Source organism: Gracilinanus agilis, chromosome 3, assembly GCF_016433145.1.
Source record: "Gracilinanus agilis isolate LMUSP501 chromosome 3, AgileGrace, whole genome shotgun sequence".
Lineage (NCBI taxonomy): Eukaryota > Metazoa > Chordata > Mammalia > Didelphimorphia > Didelphidae > Gracilinanus > Gracilinanus agilis.
In genome coordinates this window covers 75,887,468-75,910,470 of record NC_058132.1, presented here as the reverse complement: position 1 = coordinate 75,910,470, position 23,003 = coordinate 75,887,468, and the positions used below count along the sequence as shown (strand labels likewise).

The 23,003-nt window shown below is 46.5% G+C and overlaps 1 protein-coding gene across 2 annotated transcripts; it reads right to left on the bottom strand.

The window, feature by feature from the left end:
- Window positions 1-5,387: 5,387 nt before the first annotated feature.
- Window positions 5,388-22,301, bottom strand: PEF1 (penta-EF-hand domain containing 1). Of its 2 annotated transcripts, none has more exons than XM_044671452.1 (5): window positions 22,278-22,301; window positions 14,415-14,715; window positions 8,897-9,052; window positions 8,020-8,163; window positions 5,388-6,329 (listed from the first exon to the last, which is right to left on the bottom strand). In XM_044671452.1, the coding sequence occupies exons 1-5, from the start codon at window positions 22,299-22,301 to the stop codon at window positions 6,100-6,102; spliced, it is 855 nt and encodes a 284-aa protein (XP_044527387.1). In that variant the 3' UTR covers window positions 5,388-6,099. The 2 variants fall into 2 exon arrangements, with proteins under 2 accessions (XP_044527387.1, XP_044527388.1); XM_044671453.1 differs by having other exon boundaries at window positions 14,427-14,715.
- Window positions 22,302-23,003: the final 702 nt, after the last annotated feature.

Here is a 23,003-nt window from a genome sequence, read left to right as displayed (position 1 = left end):
GCACGTCTGCACACACGCGCAGCGTCCGAGTGGCTCCGGTCTCACAGCCCAGGACTCTACTGCGGCCCCGGGGGAGGCTGTGTCTGGGAGCTGAGCTAAGCAGAGCCCATCCCACCAGACTTTCCCTCTTCCCACGCTCTGAGCTTGGCCTGGGCCGGGGTCCAGGGGGAGGGCCTGGGCACAGGGAGGAGGCCTAACCTCCCTTGGGGACCGTCACTGACTTCGTTCCGAGCCCCAGAACCAGATCTCCCATCCCTCGACAGGGTCTCTCTGATCCCCCTTCCTCTCATCCTCTCGCCAGATGCCGAGCCGCCCAGCCAAGCCCTTCTCCGCAGGCCCTCTGGGGCACACTGGAACTCTGACTCCTCTCTGTAGTCCTTGGTTCGGGGCATTGACCCTTGGATTTAGATGGAGCGAGGCGATTGCTTCTGGGCAGCAGTACGTCGGGCCTAGCTGCCTGCTAGCTCCTGGCTGCTCCCAAGGCTTGTCCTCTCCTCCCTGCCCCAGTGCCCCGCATTCTCTCTGCCACACCGAGGAAGGGACGCGGGTGGTAAGGGAACCGCGTAATGCCTCCCAGAGCCAGAGAGAAAGGATTTTTGGATTATCCAGTATTTCAGATCATCTGTTTAGATGAGGATTATCCGATACTGGGATTATCCAGGCTCTGAGGATTTTGTGCCAGATGGGATGATCCAATTCTGTATTTCTCAAGCTACAGCTTTATTCCATTGGCAGGGATAATTGAGTCGAGGCCTGCCGGACAGTTGGCATCTATGCCCGTCTGTCCGGAAGCTCACCTGCATTGCCCAGAATGGTGGGTTTCACCATCTACCACCTGCTCCTCTTCATGGCACCGAGGAAGCGGGGCAGCCTAGTGGCCATCTGGGGCCTTGAGGACTCTGCTGTGAGAACTTCTCAGGGGCTGGTCCTAGAGGAAATCTGCTCCAAACTGGGCTAGTCAAGCACACCCTGCCCTTCTCCATCTGACACAAGTCCCAGACCAATGAGGCTGGGCTGCTCCGTCAGAGCGGGCACACGTTCCGGGTCTGGCGCTCTGTAGTAGAGATGGGTTTGGTGTGAATCGGAGCGCCCTCGGCCCAGGGCGGGGGTACCAGGGTCTTCCTGAGCCGGGAAGGAGCCCTGGAGTGGGAGAGCAAGACGTCCCCCCTTTGAGGTCCCAGCCTAGAGCCCGCCATCCTGGGGAGAACAAAGAGCTGCGCTTGCCTCTCCCGATCTCTGCTAGTGTCCTTGCCGACGTGATGTCTCTATTGAAGAGGCCTGATGCCCCAGAGCATCTGCCCAGGGACCCGGCTGTCTCTGTGCCCCCAGCACCCAACTCAGTGCTTGCTCTACAGCACTTGCTTAATAAATGTTTGTGGAATGAAGCTTCCTACCCAGCCCAGTTTAGGAGTCCCCTCCCAGAGGAACCTCCATTCATGGCTCCATTTCTCCACTTTAATATAATTCTCTGCTAGAAGGTAGTTTTGTGTGTGTGTGTGTGTGTGTTTTTTTTTAAATTAACTTCTCTTTCATCTTAAAACCATGCATTGGTTTCCAAGACAGGAGAGGTTAAGGACTAGGTAATGGGGGTTAAGTGACTTGCCCAGGGTCATACAGCTAGGATATGTCTAAAGCCAATTCGAACCCAGGACCTCCTGTCTCCAGGCCTGGTACTCTATCCACTGAGCCACCTAAGCTTTCCTCACAAGTAAAAACTATTTGAAGGTAAGTCCTGCTTTTAACTTTGCCTATTCCCATGCTTGGGCCACAGTAGCTGCTCAACAAAACAAAGCCTTGGAGAGTAAGAGCTCTGGGGAGCCGCCTCCTGCGGTGCCAGGACTTCACCCCAAAGGCACCTCCAACAAGCTTTGACTTCTGCCTCTTCCCCCCACCCCTCTCAACAGAGCCACAGAAGGTCCTGGGGCTCCCAGGCCAAAGGTTCTCCCCGACATGTAGGCCTCCTTGATGTGTGAGCCCATCTGCGGGTGGGTGTTTTGTCTCAAGGCAAGTTGGGAACAATGGAGGCTCCTTTCTCTGCCTACGTCTCCGCCTCGGGTCCTGGCAGCTCCCCAGAGAGCAGCCGGCCCAGCCAGCTGAGGGATGGACGTGCGACCTTGCCGACAGAACAACCTCCTGAGCCCTGGTGCCAAGCGCTGCTGCTCCCTGGCGTTGCCCCCACCCTACGCTGAAGGGGCTGGTCTTCCCCCATCCCCCGCCCAAGTTCTGCATCATCTCTGTTGGCTCCACTGCTCATCCACGTTGGCTGCTCCAAGGCCAGGCTGTAGACAAGATCGGAGCACTGTGGCAGATGGCAGACGCTGGGCTCCTCTCTCCAGCCCGCCTGCAGGGCTCCCCTAGCCCCGTCTCTACTTCCCTACAGAGCCCTGCTCACCCATGGCCAGTGAAGGGGCCTTTCCTGATCCCCCGGCGGCTAGCAATCATTGATAACAGCAAACGTTTCTAGAGTGGCGACTGCATCTGCCAGGCAGGTGGGTGAAGCACTTTACAAATATCCCGTTTGTTCTTCCATAGGGTAGGTGCTAGTATGATCCCCACTTTACAAAGGAAGAAACTGAGGTACAATGTCCAGGGTCAGATTTTAACTCAGATCTTTCTAACTCCAGACCTGGCGCTCTATCCACTGTGCTACTCAGCAGGAGGGTCTTCCCCAACATCGTCTTGTATTTGCTTTGCATAGTTACACATATACACGCTATTTAGTTATTAAAACCCCTACCTTCTGTCTTGGGATTGATACTGTATATTGGTTCAAAGGCAGGAGAGTGCTAAGAGCTAAGCAATGGGGGTGAAGGGGCTCATCCATACCTTTTGTCTTAGAATTGACACTAAATATCAGTTCCAAGGCAGAAAAGAGGTGTGGGCTGGGCAAAGGGAGTTGAGTGACTTGCCCAGGGTCACACAGCTAGGAAGTCTCTGAGGCTGCATGAACCCAGGACCTCCTGACTTCAGGCCTGGCTCTCTAGTCACTGGGCCACTGGCTGCCCCCTACGTGCTCTTTGTAGACAAGGCCTTTGCTTTTTGTCTCTGTACCCTCGGGTCTAGCCCAGTCCTCCAAACTGTAGAGGGCTAAGAGAGGTCTGTTGATTGGTTTCCGTGAGGCCTGCAGCTTCCCAGAGGTTTGCATAGTGGAATTTCTGGGCTCCAGACAAGGCAGCTTCTCCATGCCTGGGCTACCCTGGGAAGTGGGGGAAGAGATGATGGGTGGAAAGACTCCTCCGATCAGTGGCACTCTGAGGGGTCTTCCAGGGCTCCTTCCTTCCCCAGACTTTGGTTGCACCAAATCCCATCCTGTCTTGAGATAAGAGCAGCTGCCCCAGTGAAAGCCTTTGCGGCCTCCCTGCTGTCTGAGGCGCTGGCCACTAGCCGACTGCTATTTTAATTAAAAGCTGGTTGTAGCTAATACAATACACAGATGGCACAGACTTTGCTCTGTCCGAGCCGCATGAGATCTGAATGGCTCAGGCTCTGGGCAGGGATGGCTGCAGCAAGGTGGGCTGGCAGGGGGCAGGGGCAAGACCGAAAACATGGCCTTGGCTCGGGCCTAGCACCTGGCAGCCCAGCAGTCCGTGCTCCAAACGGGCCATTGCCTCGTCTCGACTAAGTCCCAGCATCCACCTGCCAGTTCCAACAGCCAAGCCACAAGATTGGCTTCTGTGCCTATGAACTGTGGAAAGAACAGTCACCAGACGTGGCCTGGCTGGCACCTGCCATGACTGCGTACCTGTCTCTGAGCATGGTCTGGGCAGCTTTATCCCTGGAGGGCTTAGGTTGGCCGGTGGTGGGGCGACCCACCCATCCACTGTAAGGCCTCCTTTCTGGGGCCAGCCAGACTCCTGCCTGTGAGGTGGGTTATGAGAAAGCAGCCCCGCATCCCCCCCTCACAGAAGAGCTGCCCTCTCTGCCAAGGGAACACTGGACAACTGGCTTAACAGGCCGCTCCAGCACCAGCCACTGCTTCTGCTCCATAGCAGCATCTCTCTGACCTCACTGTTTCTGCCTGGTTGCAGCTGCCTGAATGAGGACGGCCAGATTCACTGCTAAGAAGCTTCACTTCTTGTTCCCAGGATTCCTAGTCGAGAGGGACCTTGGGATTGCTGCTATAGCCCCGATGAAAGGCTCTACCCCAACAGGTTCAGTGACCGAGGCTTAGACAAGTAACAGGCTTACTGTGGGCCAGGCCCTGTGCCAAGAGAATATGATTTCCTTCAGATCTTCACCCTGGGAGGTTCTTTTTACAGTTGAGGAAACCAAGGCAGACAGAAGTTAAGTGACTTCTCCAGAGTCACAGTTAGGATCTAAGGCTGGATTTGAACTCAGATCCTCTGATTCTGGATCCAGCGATCTCTCCCTGGTGCCTTGTTTTTATTTATTTTTAGAAAACCCTTACTATCTTAGAATCAATGTGGTGTATTGAGCTAATATGCCAGATTTTTGGATAGCTCTCAGGTAATCTTCCTTTACATTGGGTTGAAATCTTTGTCTTAGCAATAGCCACCCATCACCCAGTGCTAGTTTTGCTTTCTGGAGTCAGGTAGAACAAGTCTGCCGTTGCTTTCTTTCTCAAGACAGCCCTCCAAATACTAGCACACAGCCCTCCCTCCAGGGGAGCCAGACGCTCAGCATGGCCAGCTTAATGGAAAGCACAAATCGGAGGCAATGGGGCCCAACCCAAAAGCCTGGCCACTGCCCATATCTGAGGATGGTCTCGAAGGTCCACTTGGAGCTATCTCCAGTCCTCTGGGGTCACAGGGCAAACAGCTATGAACTTGGCTGGACAAGGGAAGAGACCTAAGCTACACCGAGAGGAAGCCCATGTGCTTGGCTTAATCGGCGGGGTCTCTAACCAACTGTGCAGTTGGACCTGGAAAAACATTTCAGATGTGACTGATGTCCAAGTATGTGAGGGGCCATCACGTGGAAGAGGGATTAGACTTGTCTGGCTTGATAATTAGACCAAGGGGGGAAGGGAGGAAGATATACTAGGTAAGCAGATTTCAGCTCAATATAAAGGAAAAAAATTTATAAGGGTTGTCCTCCAACGACAAAGAGTTTGTAATCAAGTTCAATGCTAGGAAAAATACTATGACAAAGAGCCACCCAGAAGCAGAAGGAAGACCAGAGAAATGTCTGAAGCACCTACTCTGTACAAGGCACTGAGCTCAGATCTGGGCTACAGAATCCAGGAGAGCCCCTGCCCCCCAATTACTGGAGAGGTCCCAGAGAGGCAAGCCAGATGGCCTGCTACTCACTGTCCCTTCCCAATGGGTCATGGTCATCCCCATCAGTTCCCTTCTCTGAATGGTCAGGAAGCTCTTGTTTATGGGCTGCTGGAAGTGGAGGTAACCCACTGAGGACGAGATGATGCATTTGTGAGGTAGCACCCCTTTATTGAAGCTTATGGATGTGTTGGACTTTTGGCCCCTACAGACTGAAAACAACAGAGATGCATTGGCAACAAGGGGTGTGCTGGGGAGCAGCATGGGCACAGCATGGGGCTGGGCAGCAGGGGGTGGGGATGTTCATGGGAATTGCCCTTCCCTGGTCTTTGTTTCTCTTCAGAAAACCCAAATCTGTCTAATATAGAATGACACACAAGGAAGTAAGGAAAATATATACAGCGGCGAGAGCTGAGCTAACGCAGACGTTGGCCATCAAGAAAGGCCATAAGATTGGCTTGGATACAAAGGCCTGAGCTGACCAAACCAAAGGGGGCTGAGCCTTCTGTGTCCTGGGCCTGTAGGCAAGCTGATGCAGCACACTGGTGAGCGCTGCTTGACAGGTCACTCCTCACCCTGCTCTAGAGCTGAGGGCCTACAGAGGTGGTTACTCCCCCATGTTCATGGTGTGGCAGTCATGACCAGGTTCTAAGGCTCCTTTCTGAGAATGTTACCACTCAAAGAAAGGGGAGCGCTACTTTCTTTTGGGGGCAGTGGGGAGAGAAGGGAGAGGAGTGGGAAGAAAACTCCACTGTTTCCAGTGTGGGGAGGCAGAGGAAGCTTCTTCAAGGTCCCTGGATCTCCGAGGACAGGTATCTCCTCTGGCTCTGCCCCTAAGGAGAACTCACACACCATGTTGAGGTCACAACATCCGTGAGGCTGTCATGATGAGGAACTCCTCAAAGCTGAGCCGGACATTGCCCTGCATGCTCGTGTCTTTCTCCCGAAAGGCCTCCGTCAGCACTTGCAACTGAGTGCACACCTGGATGAAGCGGTCCAGCTGCATGGAAGGGTTGGAAGAACGAGGGCAGTATCGGGAGAGCAGAAGCTTCATGAACTGGGGGCTCAGGTTGTAACCCATCTGAGACAGAGCTGCAAAGAGGGACAACATTCAGGCTGACCCATACCCACCATCTCACATGGAAACAGCAAGAGCTTAGCAGCTTCACTGGTTTTCATGTAGACTAGCAAGGGTCAAAACATAATCAGAACACAACAGAACAGAAGGGGGCTCCAGAGCCTGCCCAATTCAATCAGAGTTTCTGTCCTGCCAGACAAAGGGTCAGGAGCTTGAATGGACCAAAGAGATCACTGAATTCAACCACCTTATTTTACATATGGGAAAAATGAAGAGAAGAGAAGGCTTTGCCTAAAGTCACAAAAGTATTAAGTGGCAGAGAGCTGGGACTCAAAAGCCCAAGTCAGAATCCTGACTGCAAGTTCAGTGTTATTTCCATTAATTACACTCTTTTCCATTCCTGTGCCTACCTGAAGGTTGCCCAAATTCAGTCCAACTTCTCAATTTAAGTGGTGGAAACTGAGGCTCACCCAGAAGTGACCAAGGGAGTCCTCTCCCCAACAAGACTTGCAGACTCTCTGCTATGAAGGACCTTGTCTTTCATGAAGAGTCTTGTGGTATAGCAGTAAGAACATTGCATTGAGAAACAATCTCAGGCAATAATTTACTGAGTGAACTAGAGCAAGTCACTTCTCTCTGGGTGGCACTTTCCACAACTGTAAAATGAGGGAAATTAAGAGAGTCCCTAGGGTCCCTTCCAGCTCTAAATCCTATAATCCTTCTCAAATATCCCCCCACATCACCTACCATATAGAGCTGGGCACACAGAATCCAAGCTGCTGCTGACCTGAACTGCATTGTCCTCAGACATAATCCTCACCTGGTGAAGGGGGAAATTATGGGATCCCAGAAGTGGGCGAGGAGACACTGTGGGTCACGATCACTTCGGGGGAGCAGCCCTACGTTCAGGAGCATTCCCCAAACCTCATTAGGCCCTCTTAGCACTGGTCCCTGTGACAACAGAGGGCTTGCAGATAACTCTCCTTTACCCAATTTATCAGCTACTTAGGCCCCAACTTCTTTTCCAACCCAGGGGGTGGAGAGAAGGGAACTTAACCCTGCTGATCAAGTTACTTATCAGGGGCTGAAATCGGTGACTATAGAAGGCAGTACAGCATTACCTGGGATTCCCTTCACAGGCAACCAAGAATGTGATGCTAAATTCTTGCCAAATAAATGTAGTAAATAAACCCAAAAGCATTTTCTTCTGCCCACCCTCCTTGCTGCATTAACACCATGAGGGGAGTCTGTAGCCTCTGCCCCAGCTACCATGTCTCTATGGAAGGGCAGGGGGCACAAAAGGGCAAATATCTCTGCCAACCCATCTTTGGCCATTGGTTTCTACCATCACTCTCTCAAGTTCCTTCTTGATGAGGCAGAGTCACATGAGAACTTGCCTCCACTTTGACTGGACTTGTTCCCAGCATCTTAGGCTAACCCATATAGCCAGGGCAAGGGGAGCTGGATAGAATCTGTGGCCCCAAACTTCCTGGTCTGGGCTACAGATGAGTTGTTATTTCTTTCTCCTAGCTCAGCCTCAAATGTTAGGATTACACCTGAATACTGTTGTGGTCAGGCTGGGAACATAACAGGCCCCAAGGGGTCATGGGGTAAAAAGCCTGTGTGGGGAGGCAGAAGGACATACCACTCCCTTAACCCCTTAGGAGTGAGGGGGTGGGCAGAGGTACTAATGGCCACAGTTACCTTGCTTCAGCTCATTGTAATTGATGGATCCTGAGTGGTCCCGGTCATACTGCTGGAAGAGGTTCTTCCACTGCTGAATGAAAGTCCACAAGGCAGAGAAGCCAAAGAGGTCGATACGGCCTGCTTTGGTCTTGTCAAACATATCTAAAAGGGAGGAAAGAAGGGCTGTACTTACTGAACAACAAGGACCCCTAAGCACCTGGTCTCCTAAGCACTGGGAACTTACCACCTTTCTCCTGTAAGAAGGACAAATCTCAATATGGTAAAGGGCATAGATGGAGGCAGAGCTAAAACATGGACTCAAGACATGCTGGCTCTGGTTCTCTGGGTGGTTTCCCAGTTGCCCCTTCTAGTTTTCATGCCTCTGTTTCTATCACTAACTTATTAGGGTTTCTAAAATAGTAACAGTTGACATGTCTATATCACTTTACCTAAGTCACTTCTTTTGAACCTCAGAGGTTCTCTTGGAGGTAGGAATGAATGTAGGAGCAGAGACTCAGAAAGGAAAAATGACTTTCCTAAGGTCACACAAAAGGACATGTGTCACCTCTGCCCTGGAATTCAATATCAGGTCTCCTGAATTCCCTTTAGACCTAGCACCTAGAATGAGGAGGAGGATCCAGGTTCTACACAGAAGTCAGTTGGGTCAAACCAGGGCTCAATCTTCAAACACTCAAACCCTGCTCTCCTTCCAGAAGTCCAGTCTCCATCCACCAACCAGATGTAGCCCAGCCAGTAGGCTACCTTTTCATGGTGAAAGAATAGCTACCTCTCTCCCAACTTCCTCAGAGTTCTTGGATGTGAGGGATTTCATTGGTTTGCCCTTCAGGGAGCAGAAACAGAAAGGGTAGAATGGAGGAAAAATGTTGGGACTTACTTATCATCATTAAGCAGGTCTCATCGTTGAATGTGGACCAATTGGAGTTGACCAAGGCTTGCTTGAGCTCCTTCACAGAGATGTACCCACTGTGATCTGAATCCACTGAATGGAACCAGGAGTATGCTTCAGGGTCTACACCAGGAGGAATGCTACCTGGAAGAGCAAGCAGAATGAAGAATCTGGGTCAAGCCTTGGATGTCAATCCCTAGGGCCAGGGAATGGAGGGTTGAGTTTTAAAGAATAATGTATCCCTCCCTGCTTTGTAAGAGAAAGACTCCACAGAATAGAAGCTTCCTGACAGTAAGGATTGTTTCACCTTTTGTAACTTTAGCACCAAGTACATAGTCTGGCATACAGTAGGAGCTTAATAAATGTTTGCTGATTAATTTAAATATGATATGGTTAAGAGTACTAGACATGGAATGAGGAAGTCTGACCTGAATTTCCTGAAGCCTGAGCAGCCTTTTAATAGGAGCATAGGCTCACATCTTAAAAAGAAGGGAGTGAAAAGATAAAGATCTGTCTTCCTTTAGGGAGAAGTTGGGCTTATAGACTTGTAAGCATGAGCTAAATAAAAATATAACGATAGGTCTATGCTATGTAAAAATACATAAAAATTAAAAGTCCAATGATGCTATTTATTTTGAACTTTTTGTTCACTATGGATCAATGTGTGAATTTTTACTTGGAGCCCACATGATTCCACTGCAGTGGGTACCCCTCTCTACATATACAACTCCAAATTCCTCTTATGCCTACTAGGAAGTTTTGAATTGCTGTGACTGAAAAATTTCCTTACTTCACGAACTATCCCTAGGGAAGAGCTTTTGGGCATTCAGCTGAGCTGGTCCTCCTGGACAGGTACAGAATCTGTCACTGGGGCACAACTTGGGAGGCTTTCCAGCTGGTAGGCCCTGCTAGACTCTACTACTCTACTAGCCTCCAAGAAGCCAAGGTCACTTCCATACCATGATGAGATGCTGTAAGAGAAATGCCACTTGGGGCTGGGGAAGGGAAGATCTAAATGATTACAAAATAAGAAACAGAGGAGATGGGGTACTGAAGGAAGGAGGTTTATCTATCCATGCCTGACAGAGGAAACATCTAGCTTCCATAGATAGGGAATTCTATGAGATCCAAGAAGGATTTTAATGCCTGAGTACAGCAACTCTGGGAGAAGGTCATGGGGGTAGAAAAGTGAAAGGAAGGGAAAGAGGACAGGTAAGGAGAGGGGTAGAGTGAACAACAAAAAAGAGGGGGAGAAAATGACTATTCTGTGTATGGTTTACATAACAGAAAATGGCTACCTGAGATTACTCTTGGAAAATTGTAGATTATTAGAACATCAGGGATAAAAGGAATCTTATAACACTATCTGACCTGAAAAGGACCTCAGAACAGAGACTGTCAGAGCTGGAAGGGGCTCTGCAATATACAATGTCAGGTCTGGAAGAAAGCTTAAAAGCTTATCGATACTGTCACTTTACGGAGGAGGAAACTGAGGCCAAAATGCCCAGGGAGGACCATATTGGAAATGAATGAGAGGCTCTGATGATTTTATGGAGGCTTTGTCTCAGCTCAGAATGAGAAGAAAAGAGGAAAAATAAAATCCAATATGATGCTGGATGAGTTAAGAGCAAACAGAGAAGAGCTTTAGGGCTTCAGCAAAATAAAGCTGCAGGCTCAGCAAGTCCAGGGCTTAGTCTCAAAGACTTTTTTTTTTGCCTCTCCAGCAACACCATCCCTGTGGGGACCTTGAAAAAGGTGCCTTCATAAGCCCCAAGCTTGTAGTTTGGTGTCCATGGCTCATGCAGGCTATGGATGGCAGGTAAGTATATTGAAGGCACAAGGCAGGTTTTCTGACACTCAGGATGGGTGGGCCTCATTTCTCCTTCAAGTCTTCTAATCCAAGGCTTCTCTTCTTTTCAGGGTCTTCAGTCCCTGTGTCCCCTTCATCCTTTTCTCATCTCTTTCATCTTTGCAATTTGCCTTCTATATTCTCCTACTTCACTGTTCCCTGGCTGTCTCCCTCTTTTGGCTTTAATAACTCCTAATAGAATTAAATGATTTGCAGGGAGAGAAAGCTCAAAAAGGGCTTTGCTCTCTAACGTCCCCTATTTTATGATCGTATTCTATTCCAAGATAGCCCTAGGAAACAAGACCAGGTAGAGCTGATTCTTCCCATAGAAGAGATGAAAGAATTAAGATTCAGACTAAAGGTTAAAGTTCCAGAGGGTCAAGGCCCAAGCTGCGCACATGTCAATCAACACATGCCTCAACTAATCAGAGATTTCTTTACAGAACTGAACAAGAAAACAGCAAAATTCAGAGGAATAAAAGGTCAAGAATTTCAAGGAAAAGACTGAGAAGATAAACACAAAAAGAAGAAAAAAAAACCCCACTACATTAGAAAATAGTAACGACCAAACTATTTGGTACTAGTTAAAAAGTAGACCAGTGAAACAAACTAGGTAAGGAAGGCTTGGAAAGAAATTAACAGAAAGAAAGCAGCCTAATATGCAATAAATCAAGATGAGAGTGCTTTCTACGTGACAAAAACGGCTGTGAGAGCTGGAAGCAGGATGTTAGAAAACATGATTAGATCAGCATCTTACATTATATACCATAATAAGCTCCAAATGGATAAATGACCTATCCACGAGAAGACACATTTTTAAAAAAAAAAAAGGGAAGACTAAAAGCAGGTGCCTTTTGCAACTATGGCTGAGGAGGAATTCATAATGAAATAAGAGGTCGAGATCGTAAAAGATGAAATAGACAAATTCCCTTCTAGAATAGTAAAATGTTTTTATACAAACAAAATCAATGCTCCCAAAATGACTAGATGTTGATGTATACAAATATACACAATAAAAACCATTTCCTGATACATAAGAGCTTGTTAAAGGAATGATCAGTGTTCTTTTCCCTACCCTACCCCAACTGATGAATCCCTCATCACCTGTGATTCCAGTACTTTGCAGGATTTCGCTGACCTAGCTGGACATGTTTCTAGCTCCCTGGCCCTGCAGTGGATCTAACAAAGGCAGTTGTTAACATAGGGATCTTCACAGCTGCCCCACTAAGCCTTTCAAGCACCTGAAAGTTGAGTACAGAGAATTCTTCTTTGACCAGTAATTGATTACTATTACCCAAGTTTGGGCAATTCCCAGGGTTCAGTTTAGCTGCTGCTACACTCGTATATGGAAACACGGAACCCGCAGTACTCCTCATATCCATTGTGTCAAGCAAGTAGAAACAGAAGCCTCTAATCCCTCCCTAAGGCTGCCTGCAGGCTGCATTATTGACTTCAGTTTTAAAACGTGATGTTATTTTTGTTTTATTGTATTCTTATTTATTTTGTTAAGTATTTCCCAATTTGAATCTGGTCGGGGCAGTACTCCAGTGTTACAGGTTCACAGGCTAGTGTGACATCTCTGCCTTATATCATGCATGTCCTTAATCACTGCTAGAGTCACTACTATTTCAACCCTATCGAGGCAACCAGCTACAGTCTGGCTTGGTGTTAGCTGGGCAAAGGAAGTAACCATCTTAATCTCAAAATCTGAAAAGAGATCTTAAATTAAAAGAAAAGCACATCAGACATATTAAAATATTTATAGAAGGTACAAAAGCCTGGAAATAAAGTGGGTCCTTATCAATTGGGAAATGGGAGAACAAAGTGTGGTGTAAGGATGCAATGGTATATCATTGCTTGTTAAGAAATGATGAGTATGAGAAATTCAGAAAAACATAGCAGACTTATCTGAACTGATGCATAATAAATAAAACAGGACCAAGTGAACAAAAAATACAATAATGGTATAACTAGAAGCAATGCTAAAGGGCATCCAAACTCAGATTTACATGGCTCTAAGGCTATGAAACTGAGTGAGTGGGACAAGGTAGATGCCTCAACAGAGCAAGGGAAATCTGGATAAGGGAAGGTTTTTAGGGGAAGATAACTATTAATTCCATATTAAATATGTTTAACTTGAGATACTGATGGGACACTGGGGAAAATGGTCAGCACAGGCAACTGACGATGCAAGACGAGTTTACAAGAATGAGGGTGGGCATATGGATACAGAAATCCATCTATCTGTATAGAGATAACTGAACCCCTTCCCAAACCCCACTGCCTGCTAAGAAGATGAAACCACCCTGAGGGAAAACCAGGATGAGGACAGAACTTGGGGGTACACACCCACATTTAGATGGGAGGCTATGGATGATGACTCAGCAAAAGAAGAAGGAAAAGGGCTGATAAGGCAGAAAGGAGGAGAATCAAAGCCAAGGCTGTGGGGCAAGGCATGCAGTGTCAAAAAGTAAAGAGAACAGGCCTAGAGACAGGAGGTCCTAGGTTCAAATCCAGCCTCAAACACTTCCCTGCTGTGTGACCCTGGGCAAGTCACTTGACCCGCATTGCCCACCCTTACCACTCTTCCACCAAGGAGCCAATACATAGAAGTTAAGGGTTTAAAAAAAAAAAGTAAGAGAAATCAAGTAAGGTAAAGACTGAGAAAAAAGGGCTTTATCACTTCTGAAATGCCTGATTAGCAGCTGAGTGGTGAGACTTTAAGACAGACCAATCAATCAAATAATAAGCATTTATTAAATGCCTACTAGTGCTAGGCATGTAGAGAAGCCAATGAACACACACAACTTTTTCCAGGAAGCTGACTATACAAAAGGAGTTGCAGGACAGTTTGAAGAATGTTGGAGCCAAGCAAGGTAGTGTCAGTCTATTAGAATGAGGGGAGACCTGGACCTATCCGCAAGGAAGAAGATAGCATATAAGAAGAGACTAAAGGTTGGGGGTGGAAATAGATGACAAAGACCTATTTCTATGTCAGAGATGGAACAAAGGAGGAAAGAATAGACTATAAAGAGGTTTTGAGGACAGAATTGGGAACCAAAGGGAGAGGACAGGATGGGCATAGAGTATAAGGAAAGAAGGAAAAGTCTTGAACTACCACATTGGGGAATATGATGGTAGATCAGGAAAATAAAAGGACTGACATGCCGCAGTGAGGGACCGGTTGAAATCAGATCCCCTTAAACAGGTAGTGGACACAATGGGCACAGTTGGGTCACTTCCTCCTGTGGCATTCTGCAGTGTGAATAGGGGCAGAGGCTTGGTAAGGTACAAGCAGCAACAGAACAAAGAGTCTGGGGTAGGGATTGGCAATGTATGGCTCTTTCTGCAGGAGCCATAAAGTCCATTTTTTTTCAGGCGCTGTTACAGGAGCGGCACTGTGAGCACTGTACAGCTCTCACGAAATTACATTTTTAAAAATGTGGCGTTTATGGCTCTCACGGCCAAAAAGGTTGCCAACCCCTGGTCTAGGGGTTCAGGGCAGGTGAGGGTACGGGTGAACTAACTTAAAGAGTCAAAACTATGAAACAAAGAAAATGAGGCCATAAGAGGGATAATGGACTGAAAGGCGAATATGTTCAGGAAGAGTGAAGGAGAGGGAGAAATTAACAGAGGAAGTTATCCCTTTCCACTTACCTACTGATGGGCCTTGCCCATAAGGGCCTGGCTGAGGGGTATTATAGGGATTTGTCGCAGGCTGGCCATAGGGACCTCCTGGGGCAGAGCCTCCATACGGTCCTCCAGGAGCTACTGAGGGGAGCCCCCCTGGGCTGGGATGTCCATAGGCCCCTCCACCAGATGGTGGTCCATAAGGCCCTCCAGGAGCTGGGCCTCCATAACCCCCACCAGGGGGCAGCCCTCCTCCATACTGGGGATGTCCTGGGTAATAACTGCCTGGTGGGGCTCCTGGGGCCTGTCCAGCAGCTCCTGGGTAACCCTGTAGAAAGGAAGAAAGATATTGAGGTTAAAAATAGGGATGTAAACTTGGGAGAAAGTCTCCTCACCATCTATTCAAGGGAATTCCCACCAACTCCTGGTCTTTATAGAGTGCAGAACAAGGAGTAATTGACTTCAAGGAATCTAGAGGGATCACTGAACATTGTGACAAGCAAGTTGAACCTGTGGCTCTTTCTAGTTTGCTCACTGGTCCCCAGTGATGTGAACCCCAAAATTTAACACCTCGAGGAAGCAATGATCTCTTTTGTCAATGAATTCAATTACTGAGGTCAGTAAGTGCCACATTCTTGGAAGGGCATTTGACAAACCTAGAAAATATCCAGAAGTGCAAGGGACCAGACTAGTGAAAAGAATGGAAAATAAACAACATGAGGTTCTGTGGAAGAAACTGGTGATACTCATGAAGATTCATGGGAGACACAATAACTGCTGTATAAATGGGGAACATGTATTATTCTTCTTGGCTCTAAGGACAGAACAGGAGTTGCTGAGAGGTAGACTTAGGCTAGATAGAAGGGAAAACTTCTTAACAATTAGGGCCATCCCAAAGTGAAAATAAGGGACTATCTCCAAAGCAGCAGTTCTTAATCTAGTTCCCTCAATTTTTTTAAAAAAAGTTTTTTTTATAACTCTATTGCAATATAATTGACTTTCTTTGTAATCCCATGTATTTCATTTCATGCAGTTACAATCATCCTTTGCAGAAGGACTTTGCCAGCTGCTAATGGGAAGTTGGTCACAAAGAAGGTTAAGAATGACTGTACTTGAGGTAGGAGATTTTCTGCCATTAGGGATCTTTGAGGGAAAGCTGGGTGTCATTTGGGAGACACGTTGTAGAAAGGATTCTAGGGGGGGACCAGATTGGACTAGGTGACTTTGGAAATACCTTCCAATTCTGAGACTTTAGGATTGTTTTTCTTGAGGAAATACTCAGTGTGGTGCCACAAAAAACCCATTGCCCTACAAAAGAGAAGTCTTGTGTTCTGACTGCACCAACTTAATGGTTCAAGCTGAACCATCATGAGCAAAAGGGGAAATTCCATCTCTATTGAACTTAAGGCCTTCAGATCACTTTCCTCACAACAACTCTGTGAAGGAAGTTGTGTATCATTATTTCTGTTTTAGAAAGAATGAAACAGGCTTGGAACCACAGCCAGAGTCAGGGCCAAGGTTCAAAGTCAGGTCTCCTTAAGTACCCGTCTCGGGTACCACCTCCAACGGGAAGCCTTTCCTGACTCCACCAAATGAAAAGAATCTCTCTTCAAGTTCTTCATGCCTCTTTTCACATAGAATCACCCATAGAGCTCTCACTTTTCCTTGGATCATTTTTATTTGCAAACATTCTTTCCCTTTTCGATTACAGACTCCCTGAGTGCAGGGTCTTATATACTAGCCCTGAAAAATGAGTTCTACGTATAGTAGTTGCTTGATATATTGGTGGCATGAGAGCATGAATGAATGGATCTTTCCACTGAGGATGTCAAAGCTGGTATCAAGTAAGGGTGGATATAGAGCTGGCTTCTTCCGATTTCTGGGGTCTAAGTCCAACCACAACATTGTTCAGTGTGCAACCAGAGCCATGAGCCAGAGATTAAACCAGGAAGTATTCAACTGAGAAGAAAGTCCAGGAACAAAGGTTATAGGTAGAAGAGACTCAAGGCCAAGAGCCAGCTCCCCTCAACTGGGATATATACCCATAAGTTTAGCTGAGTTCCATACTCTAGGGTCTTTGTGTTCCAACTAGGTACTCCCACTCTCCTTTCTCTTTTAGGGACAAGGAGATTAGTCTGATTGTCTTCCCATTGGGAAAAGTCCAATAACCAAACCCTTACCTTGCTGTTGTATCTAAAACACACAAATGCTAATGGGGGTAAAACTAGCCAAGAAAAATTTGTCCTTAGTTCTTAAGGGGAACCCCAATAGACTATAATCCTCACACATCAAGGCTCCTTTAGAGCAGGATCATCATGGTCTCAGTGACCCATTGACAAAACATTTGAATTGAACTAAATCTCTCCCAGCATTTGGATTGTATTTTTGTACTTACTGTACTTCATTCAAACATTAATTGATTAAACACCTTCTGTGTGTAGAACCCCCTTCCAGAAAAGTGAGGGAGAGACTAATTTTACATAAGGAGGCAATGAGGTATAGAAGGGAAAAATTTCCATTTGGAATCAGCTGGCAACTGGGTTGCAGTCCTGGTTGACACTAGCTGTAATAGGACATTGAGAAAATTGATTAGCTGCTCTAAGCCTCAGTTTATTTCACCTGTAAAATGGGTATAATTCTCCTCAAGAGGGCAGTACAGTATTAGTGGATTGAGTGCTACACATGAGAGTCAGTGTTCAAATCTTGGCCCATGTAGCTAAAGGAGCCAGGACCATCTAGGTTTGAATGCTATCTCAGCCTTATGAGCTATGAATTAGCCCATGTAAGTCACTCATCTCTCTCAACCTCAGTTTTCTCATCTGAAAAATGGAAACAATAATAGCACCTTCCTCCCAGGGCTGTTGGCAGGATCAAAGGAGAGTATGTGCCAAGTGCTCTGAAAAGCACTATATTAATGTCAACAAGTGTAATGAAGAGTCAAAATAAGTAATTAAATGAGTGAAAAGAAAGGCAGGGCTTCCTAAATTACCAGCCTGAGGCTTCTAATAAATTTAGGCCACAAATTCAGAAACCACTAAACTCCTGTGGTTGCTACACATCTGTGACCTGGGGACCTCTCCTGCTGAGGCAGAGGCCTAGGAAGTATTAATTCTACTTGAGACAAGACAGTACTTTGGCCTTGGATTCAGGACCTTGGAGTAAAATTCTACTCTAGTAGGTCATTTTATGTCCCTGACTCAGTGTCCTCATCTGTAAAATAGGGATAATTAAGTACTTTTAGGTCTTTATTCATTATAGAAGTGGGGACAATTACTATTACTAAGGCACAATGTGTGAGGCAGTATAGTGTAGCAGAGAGCACTGGGGTGCCATCAGAGATCCTGGGTTCTACCACTAGTGTGATTTAGGGTGAGCCATAGCTTCTCTGGGTCCTCAAATGAAGAGGTTTGGACTAGAAGGCCTTTATGATCCTTTGATCTTTTCACACTCCAAAGTGGGATCTCAATGCCATATTCTTCCCTCCATCTTGAAGCCAGAAGAGACTTCCCTACTACTGGAGTTCCAACATCTGCACCACTTTTCGGGTCCAAAATGCCAGGAGAGTGGAAAGTTACCAGGAATATGCAGGAACAGGTTGGAATTCTCCAGTGTCCCACTGTGTTCTGCCTGGAAGGCAGGGCTAGGGAGGGCAGGAACAAGGCTTAGTGAAGTGTGAAATAAATTTTGAGTGTGGCTGCCCAGGAGGTTTAGAGAAAAAGGATTGAGGGGGAGAGGGGGCAGGGAAAAATAATTTCTTTAGTCCCTTGGGTTGTACCACTATTGTCAACATATCACTACTCTCCTGCTCTTCTCAGATAATCTGGAATGTTCAGAAATTCACTCCAGCATGATTACCCACAATGAACAGTCACACTGGAGCTCAAAGGCAATTTACAGTAATTCAGTTAAATAACTATTCATAAAACAGCCTTTACTTAAGCTGCCAAACAGTAGGCTCTGCAGGATGGAGGGCTGGACTTTGGTCGACTGTAGGCAGACTAAGGGTACATCAAGAAAACAAAAAACAATAGAGGCTGATGAATAAAATGAATCAAATCCTAAAGTGATTATAATCCAATGCCATAGTAAGGGATACAAACAGTAAGTGCTTTGAGCTCTGAGGGTAATTCTGGGAGCTTCCATAATAATCGATCACAACTACCTAACAAGCGTCTCCCCAGCCATTTTCTCTTTGATCTTTACACCTGTGTAAGGTAAGCAGGCCAGACACTTTTGCTACAGCATTCTGCCTCATGTGAGAGACATTCACCTTGTTCACTTGGTCCCAGAAGTCAACTAGGAATGATGGTGGAAGTAGGTAAGAGGCCCAAATCTCCCTCCCTGCAGCTCTTATTCCTGGCTTCTAATTTTGCTCAGTGGGTGACAGCAGTCTCCCTTACCACTCACCACTATGTCTATTCCATGAGATTCTGGGATTCTGAGTCTAAAACCCATTCTTTCCACTGAGGCAGATTGCCCTAGTGATACAGAGGCTCTGCCATGCTCTGGGCACAGAGAATAAAAGGTCCCAAGTAGGTGAACTAAGAGGCACATCCTACCCTTGTTTATGTCATCTCTGTCCCAGGCCAGCCTCATCTCCGTCTTTGTGTCTACACCTCAGCACTGGCTGTTCCTGAGGCTATCTTAAAGACATGCTCTCTGACTTGTGGGCAGAGCTAAGGGTTTTTCTTCATACTTGGCTCTTTTTCCTCTCAGATTACTGCCTGCCTATTCCAGGGGTGTCTTGAATGTACCCATTTCTAGACACATCTTCCCCACTGAAATTAAGTCTCTTGAAGGCCTGACCTGCCCTTGTTTTCATTCATGATGTAGGATGTAGCAGATAGCAAGTACTTAATGTCTGTTACACATATTAGGCACTTAACATTTATTGAATGAAAAGAATGAAAGAATCTTCTTCAACTTTCCACTCTGCACAATTCAACCCATAATGCTCAAGATGCCACAGTGAAGTGCCAGGGACACTTTAACATATCGCAAATCATCCTTGCAATACACAACAGAATATAAGGCAGATTGATAGAAGCTGGGCTGAGAGGTCCTGCATGGTTACCAGCTAAGTTACCTTCAGCCAAGTCACTTCATCTTTCCTTAATGATAAAATAGGAACTATAACAGCAGTTATCTCATAGGGTTGTTGTGAGGACTAAATGAGATCATAGATGTAAAGTGCTTTGTAAACTCTAAAGCATTATATAAAGGCTAATTAGATAGAAGGAAAATTGCCAGGGAGCAGTTAGATGGCTCAGTGGATAGAGTCAGACTTGGAGACAGAAGGTTCTGGGTTCAAATCTGGCCTTAGATACTTCCTAGCTGTGTGACCCTGGGAAAGTCACTTAACCCCCATTGCCTAGCCCCATGTTGGAGAACCGATGGCACGCATGAGAGGGGGCTGCTCCCCTCCTCCTCTTCACACTCACCTGAGTACATTTCTCATACCACCTGCCCCTCTGCCCCAGAGCAGCCTAATGGGAGTGTTTCCTCCTTTCCCTGTCTGGGGTAAGGTGGGGGCTCACATGTGGCATGAGGATGCATTCTGGGCACTCGGTCTCTAAAAGGCTTGCCATCATTGTCCTAGTCCTTACCACTCTTTTGCCTTTGAACCAACACACAGTATTGATTCTAAAACAGAAGGTAAGGACTTAAAAAAAAAAAAGAAAGAAAGAAAATTGAAGCAGGAAGGAATGTGACTAATTGGGGAAACTAGGAAAGGATTCATGGAAGAGGTGGCACCAAGAGTTGAGCCTTAATGAAAATGGAAAAAGTGAGGAGTGCATTCCAGTAATGGGAAGTCTTATTCAAATACATAAAGATGAGAGAATGAGTTCAAGGAATCAGTTCGATCTCAATAGAACTTGTTCAAAGTGGGAAACAGTATGAGATAAGGACAGAAATAGAGCCTTTGAGCATTGGGTGATGCATTTAATTCTACAGGTAATGGGGACTTACTGTTTGAACAAAGTAATAATATAGTAAAAAAGATTATTTAGGTAATTGTGTGAAGAATGGATTGGATAGAGACTGGCAGCAGGGAGCTCAATTTTGGCTTTAACTAGATAAGAATAGTCTAGATAAGAGGTGAGGAGGATCTGAACTAGGGAGGCAGATGTGACTGGGAAAGGCAATAGATGTGAGAGGCATGGAGGCATAATTAATATGACCTAACCACTGATTGGCTGTAAGGACTGAGAGAAGAATAAAGGTGAACTCTGAAGTTATGAACCTGGGTAGGGCAGTGGTGCCTCCACAAAAATCAGCAAGTTTTGAAGGGCTAATTTAGAAGGTAGATGATAATGCAGTTTGCTTTGTCTCCAGGTAGACATTACCTGGACACATTGTCCTGTTCTCTGTTTCTTGAGTAGACATCATGTCTTCACTAGATTGAAGTTCCTTAAGGGCAGATCCCTCTCTTACCTTCCTCTTTGTATCTTACCAAGATAAAAGAGGAAAAGGGACAATGACAAGCCTGGTCAGAGGATAGAATGATGAGGCCATATACCTTGTGATGTACAAAGAATGCTAAATTTGAAGCTTATCTATAATACTTGAGAGCTCTGAGACCCTGTGTGCTTCCCCTTCCTGGATAATGTTTTTAAATGCATAAAATAAAATACATAGATTAACAAAGGATAATTACAAAACCAATTACAATGAAATAAAGATGTAATGTTTTCCCATCCAAGTTTAAAAAAACTCCTGAAATCTGGACTATATAATCTTAAATCCCTTTCTAATTGCTATATCTAAGAAATTTAACTTCTCCTTAAAGAAGTGAAGTTTCAATTTCTTCATATGCAGACCTAAGAGAGACCTTTAGGTATCAGGTTTTAATATTATTCTTGCTTATTATTATTATCTTTACCTACCTCACAAAACTATGGTGAAGAAAGACAATTCCAAATAAACATGAATTATTATCAAGAGTTGAAAGAGCTTTGCCTTAGCCTGGGAGGCCAGAAGTTCTAGCCTTGGTTATACTACTAACTCACTTGCACAAATCCCTTAACTTCTCCAGGTTCCAGTTTCTTCTCCAGTGAGGTGAGAGGACTAGATGGTTTATAAGGATTTACATGGCTAATCCAAGCATTGCATAGTTCTATGACTGGGGTTGATAGAGTCAGAGAACTGTCTCAGAGTTGGAAAGGAGTCTTATTATACTAGGGTTAAAAGAGAAACCATCTAGTAGGACTTCTTTTAGGAGATAAGGAAACTGAGACCTGGGAAAATCATGTGATTTGTTTAGTATCCCACAAATAATAAAGGTTAGAGATAGAGTAATTCAAAGAACCTGTTATTATTTCCGGGAAGCTAGGTGGCTCGATGGATTGCGAGTCGGACCAGGAGAAGGGAGATCCTCTGTTCAAATCTGGCTTCGCACTTCCTAGTTGTGTGACCCTGGGCAAGTCACCTAACTCCCATTGCCTAGCTTTTTCTACTCTCCGGTCTAGGAAACAATACACAACATTGATTCTATGATACACAGAATGCCAGAGCTGGGAGTCTTAGGACCTAGAAAGTCAGAGGTGGGGGAAAATCTTAGAACTTGGAATATCGGAGGTAGGAGCCCTAAAACCCAGAAATGTGAGAACTGGAAGGGGCCCTAGAACCCAGGATGTCGGTGAGTTCATGGATCCAGGACACCCCATCTCGAACACTCCTTCATCGTATAAACAAGGGGGCGTGGGAGGCTCGAGCCGGAGCCACCACCAGCGGTGGTACCAGGAGTGCCAGTGACATCACCGGCGCGAGGCCTCGCGCTTCCGGACCTCGACTCCCAGCAGCCGCGGGCTCAGGTAGACCCCCTCCGGGCCCCACCCGAATGCCGGGCCCTTCACATCCCATAACCTCGCCACCCCCTTAGTCACTCACCTGTCCGTAATGGTAGCTAGACATGGCGTCTGTGACGTTCTGACGGTAGGCGGGACTTCCCCTGTAGAGACGCGATCCGTAAGTTCTCACGAGAGGAAGGCGGGAAGGCGAGCGCAACTGAGAATTGGCTCTTATCAGCCAGTAGTCTTAGGCGGATGTGACGTCATGAGGAGAGACTCATTTTCCTCCACATCCTTGCAGGACAGTTAGATCCATTTGGAGCTTCCCTTTCTGCTTATGTTCCGCGGTCAGGGCCGCCTCGTTGGCTTTCCGGCCTTAGTGCCCTTTTCTGGGGTCCTTATTAACCGGAGCAGAGGCTGCGGTAGCCATATTGACTCAGGCTGAAGGAGCAGCGGACCCGACGTCACATCCTGACTGGCAGTCGTCAGGGGAGGACTTGGGGTTGTCTAGCTAGCAGCGTCCTCTGCAGGACGGGGGACTGCAGTCGCCCGGGAGCCCTCGGGAGCCCTCGGGAGGGAAGCTGGCGGAGCTGCAGCTAAAATGAGTTTCCTGAGGCTGATAGCAGGAGTGCCCCATCGTTCATTCATTCTTTCACTCATTCACTCAAGCACGTACAAAATAAATTTCGATGGAGTAATGCTCTCACCTTACATTTGCGATTTCGTGTTGTTTCTCCAACAAAGGGCTTTTCTTTCTGCTCCTACTGCCACTGCCCTTGTTCAGGTCTTTCTGGCCTCTCTCTTTTGCTGTTGAGTAGTTTCCCTC

Coding starts and splice junctions, on each gene's coding strand:
- PEF1 (XM_044671452.1), bottom strand. CDS start 22,301: ATGTCTAGCTACCATTACGGACAG. Junction 9,053..14,414: donor TGGGCAAGGCCCATCAGTAG/GTAAGTGGAAAG, acceptor TTGCTCTTCCAG/GTAGCATTCCTCCTGGTGTA. Junction 6,330..8,019: donor TTACAATGAGCTGAAGCAAG/GTAACTGTGGCC, acceptor CCCTCTTTGCAG/CTCTGTCTCAGATGGGTTAC.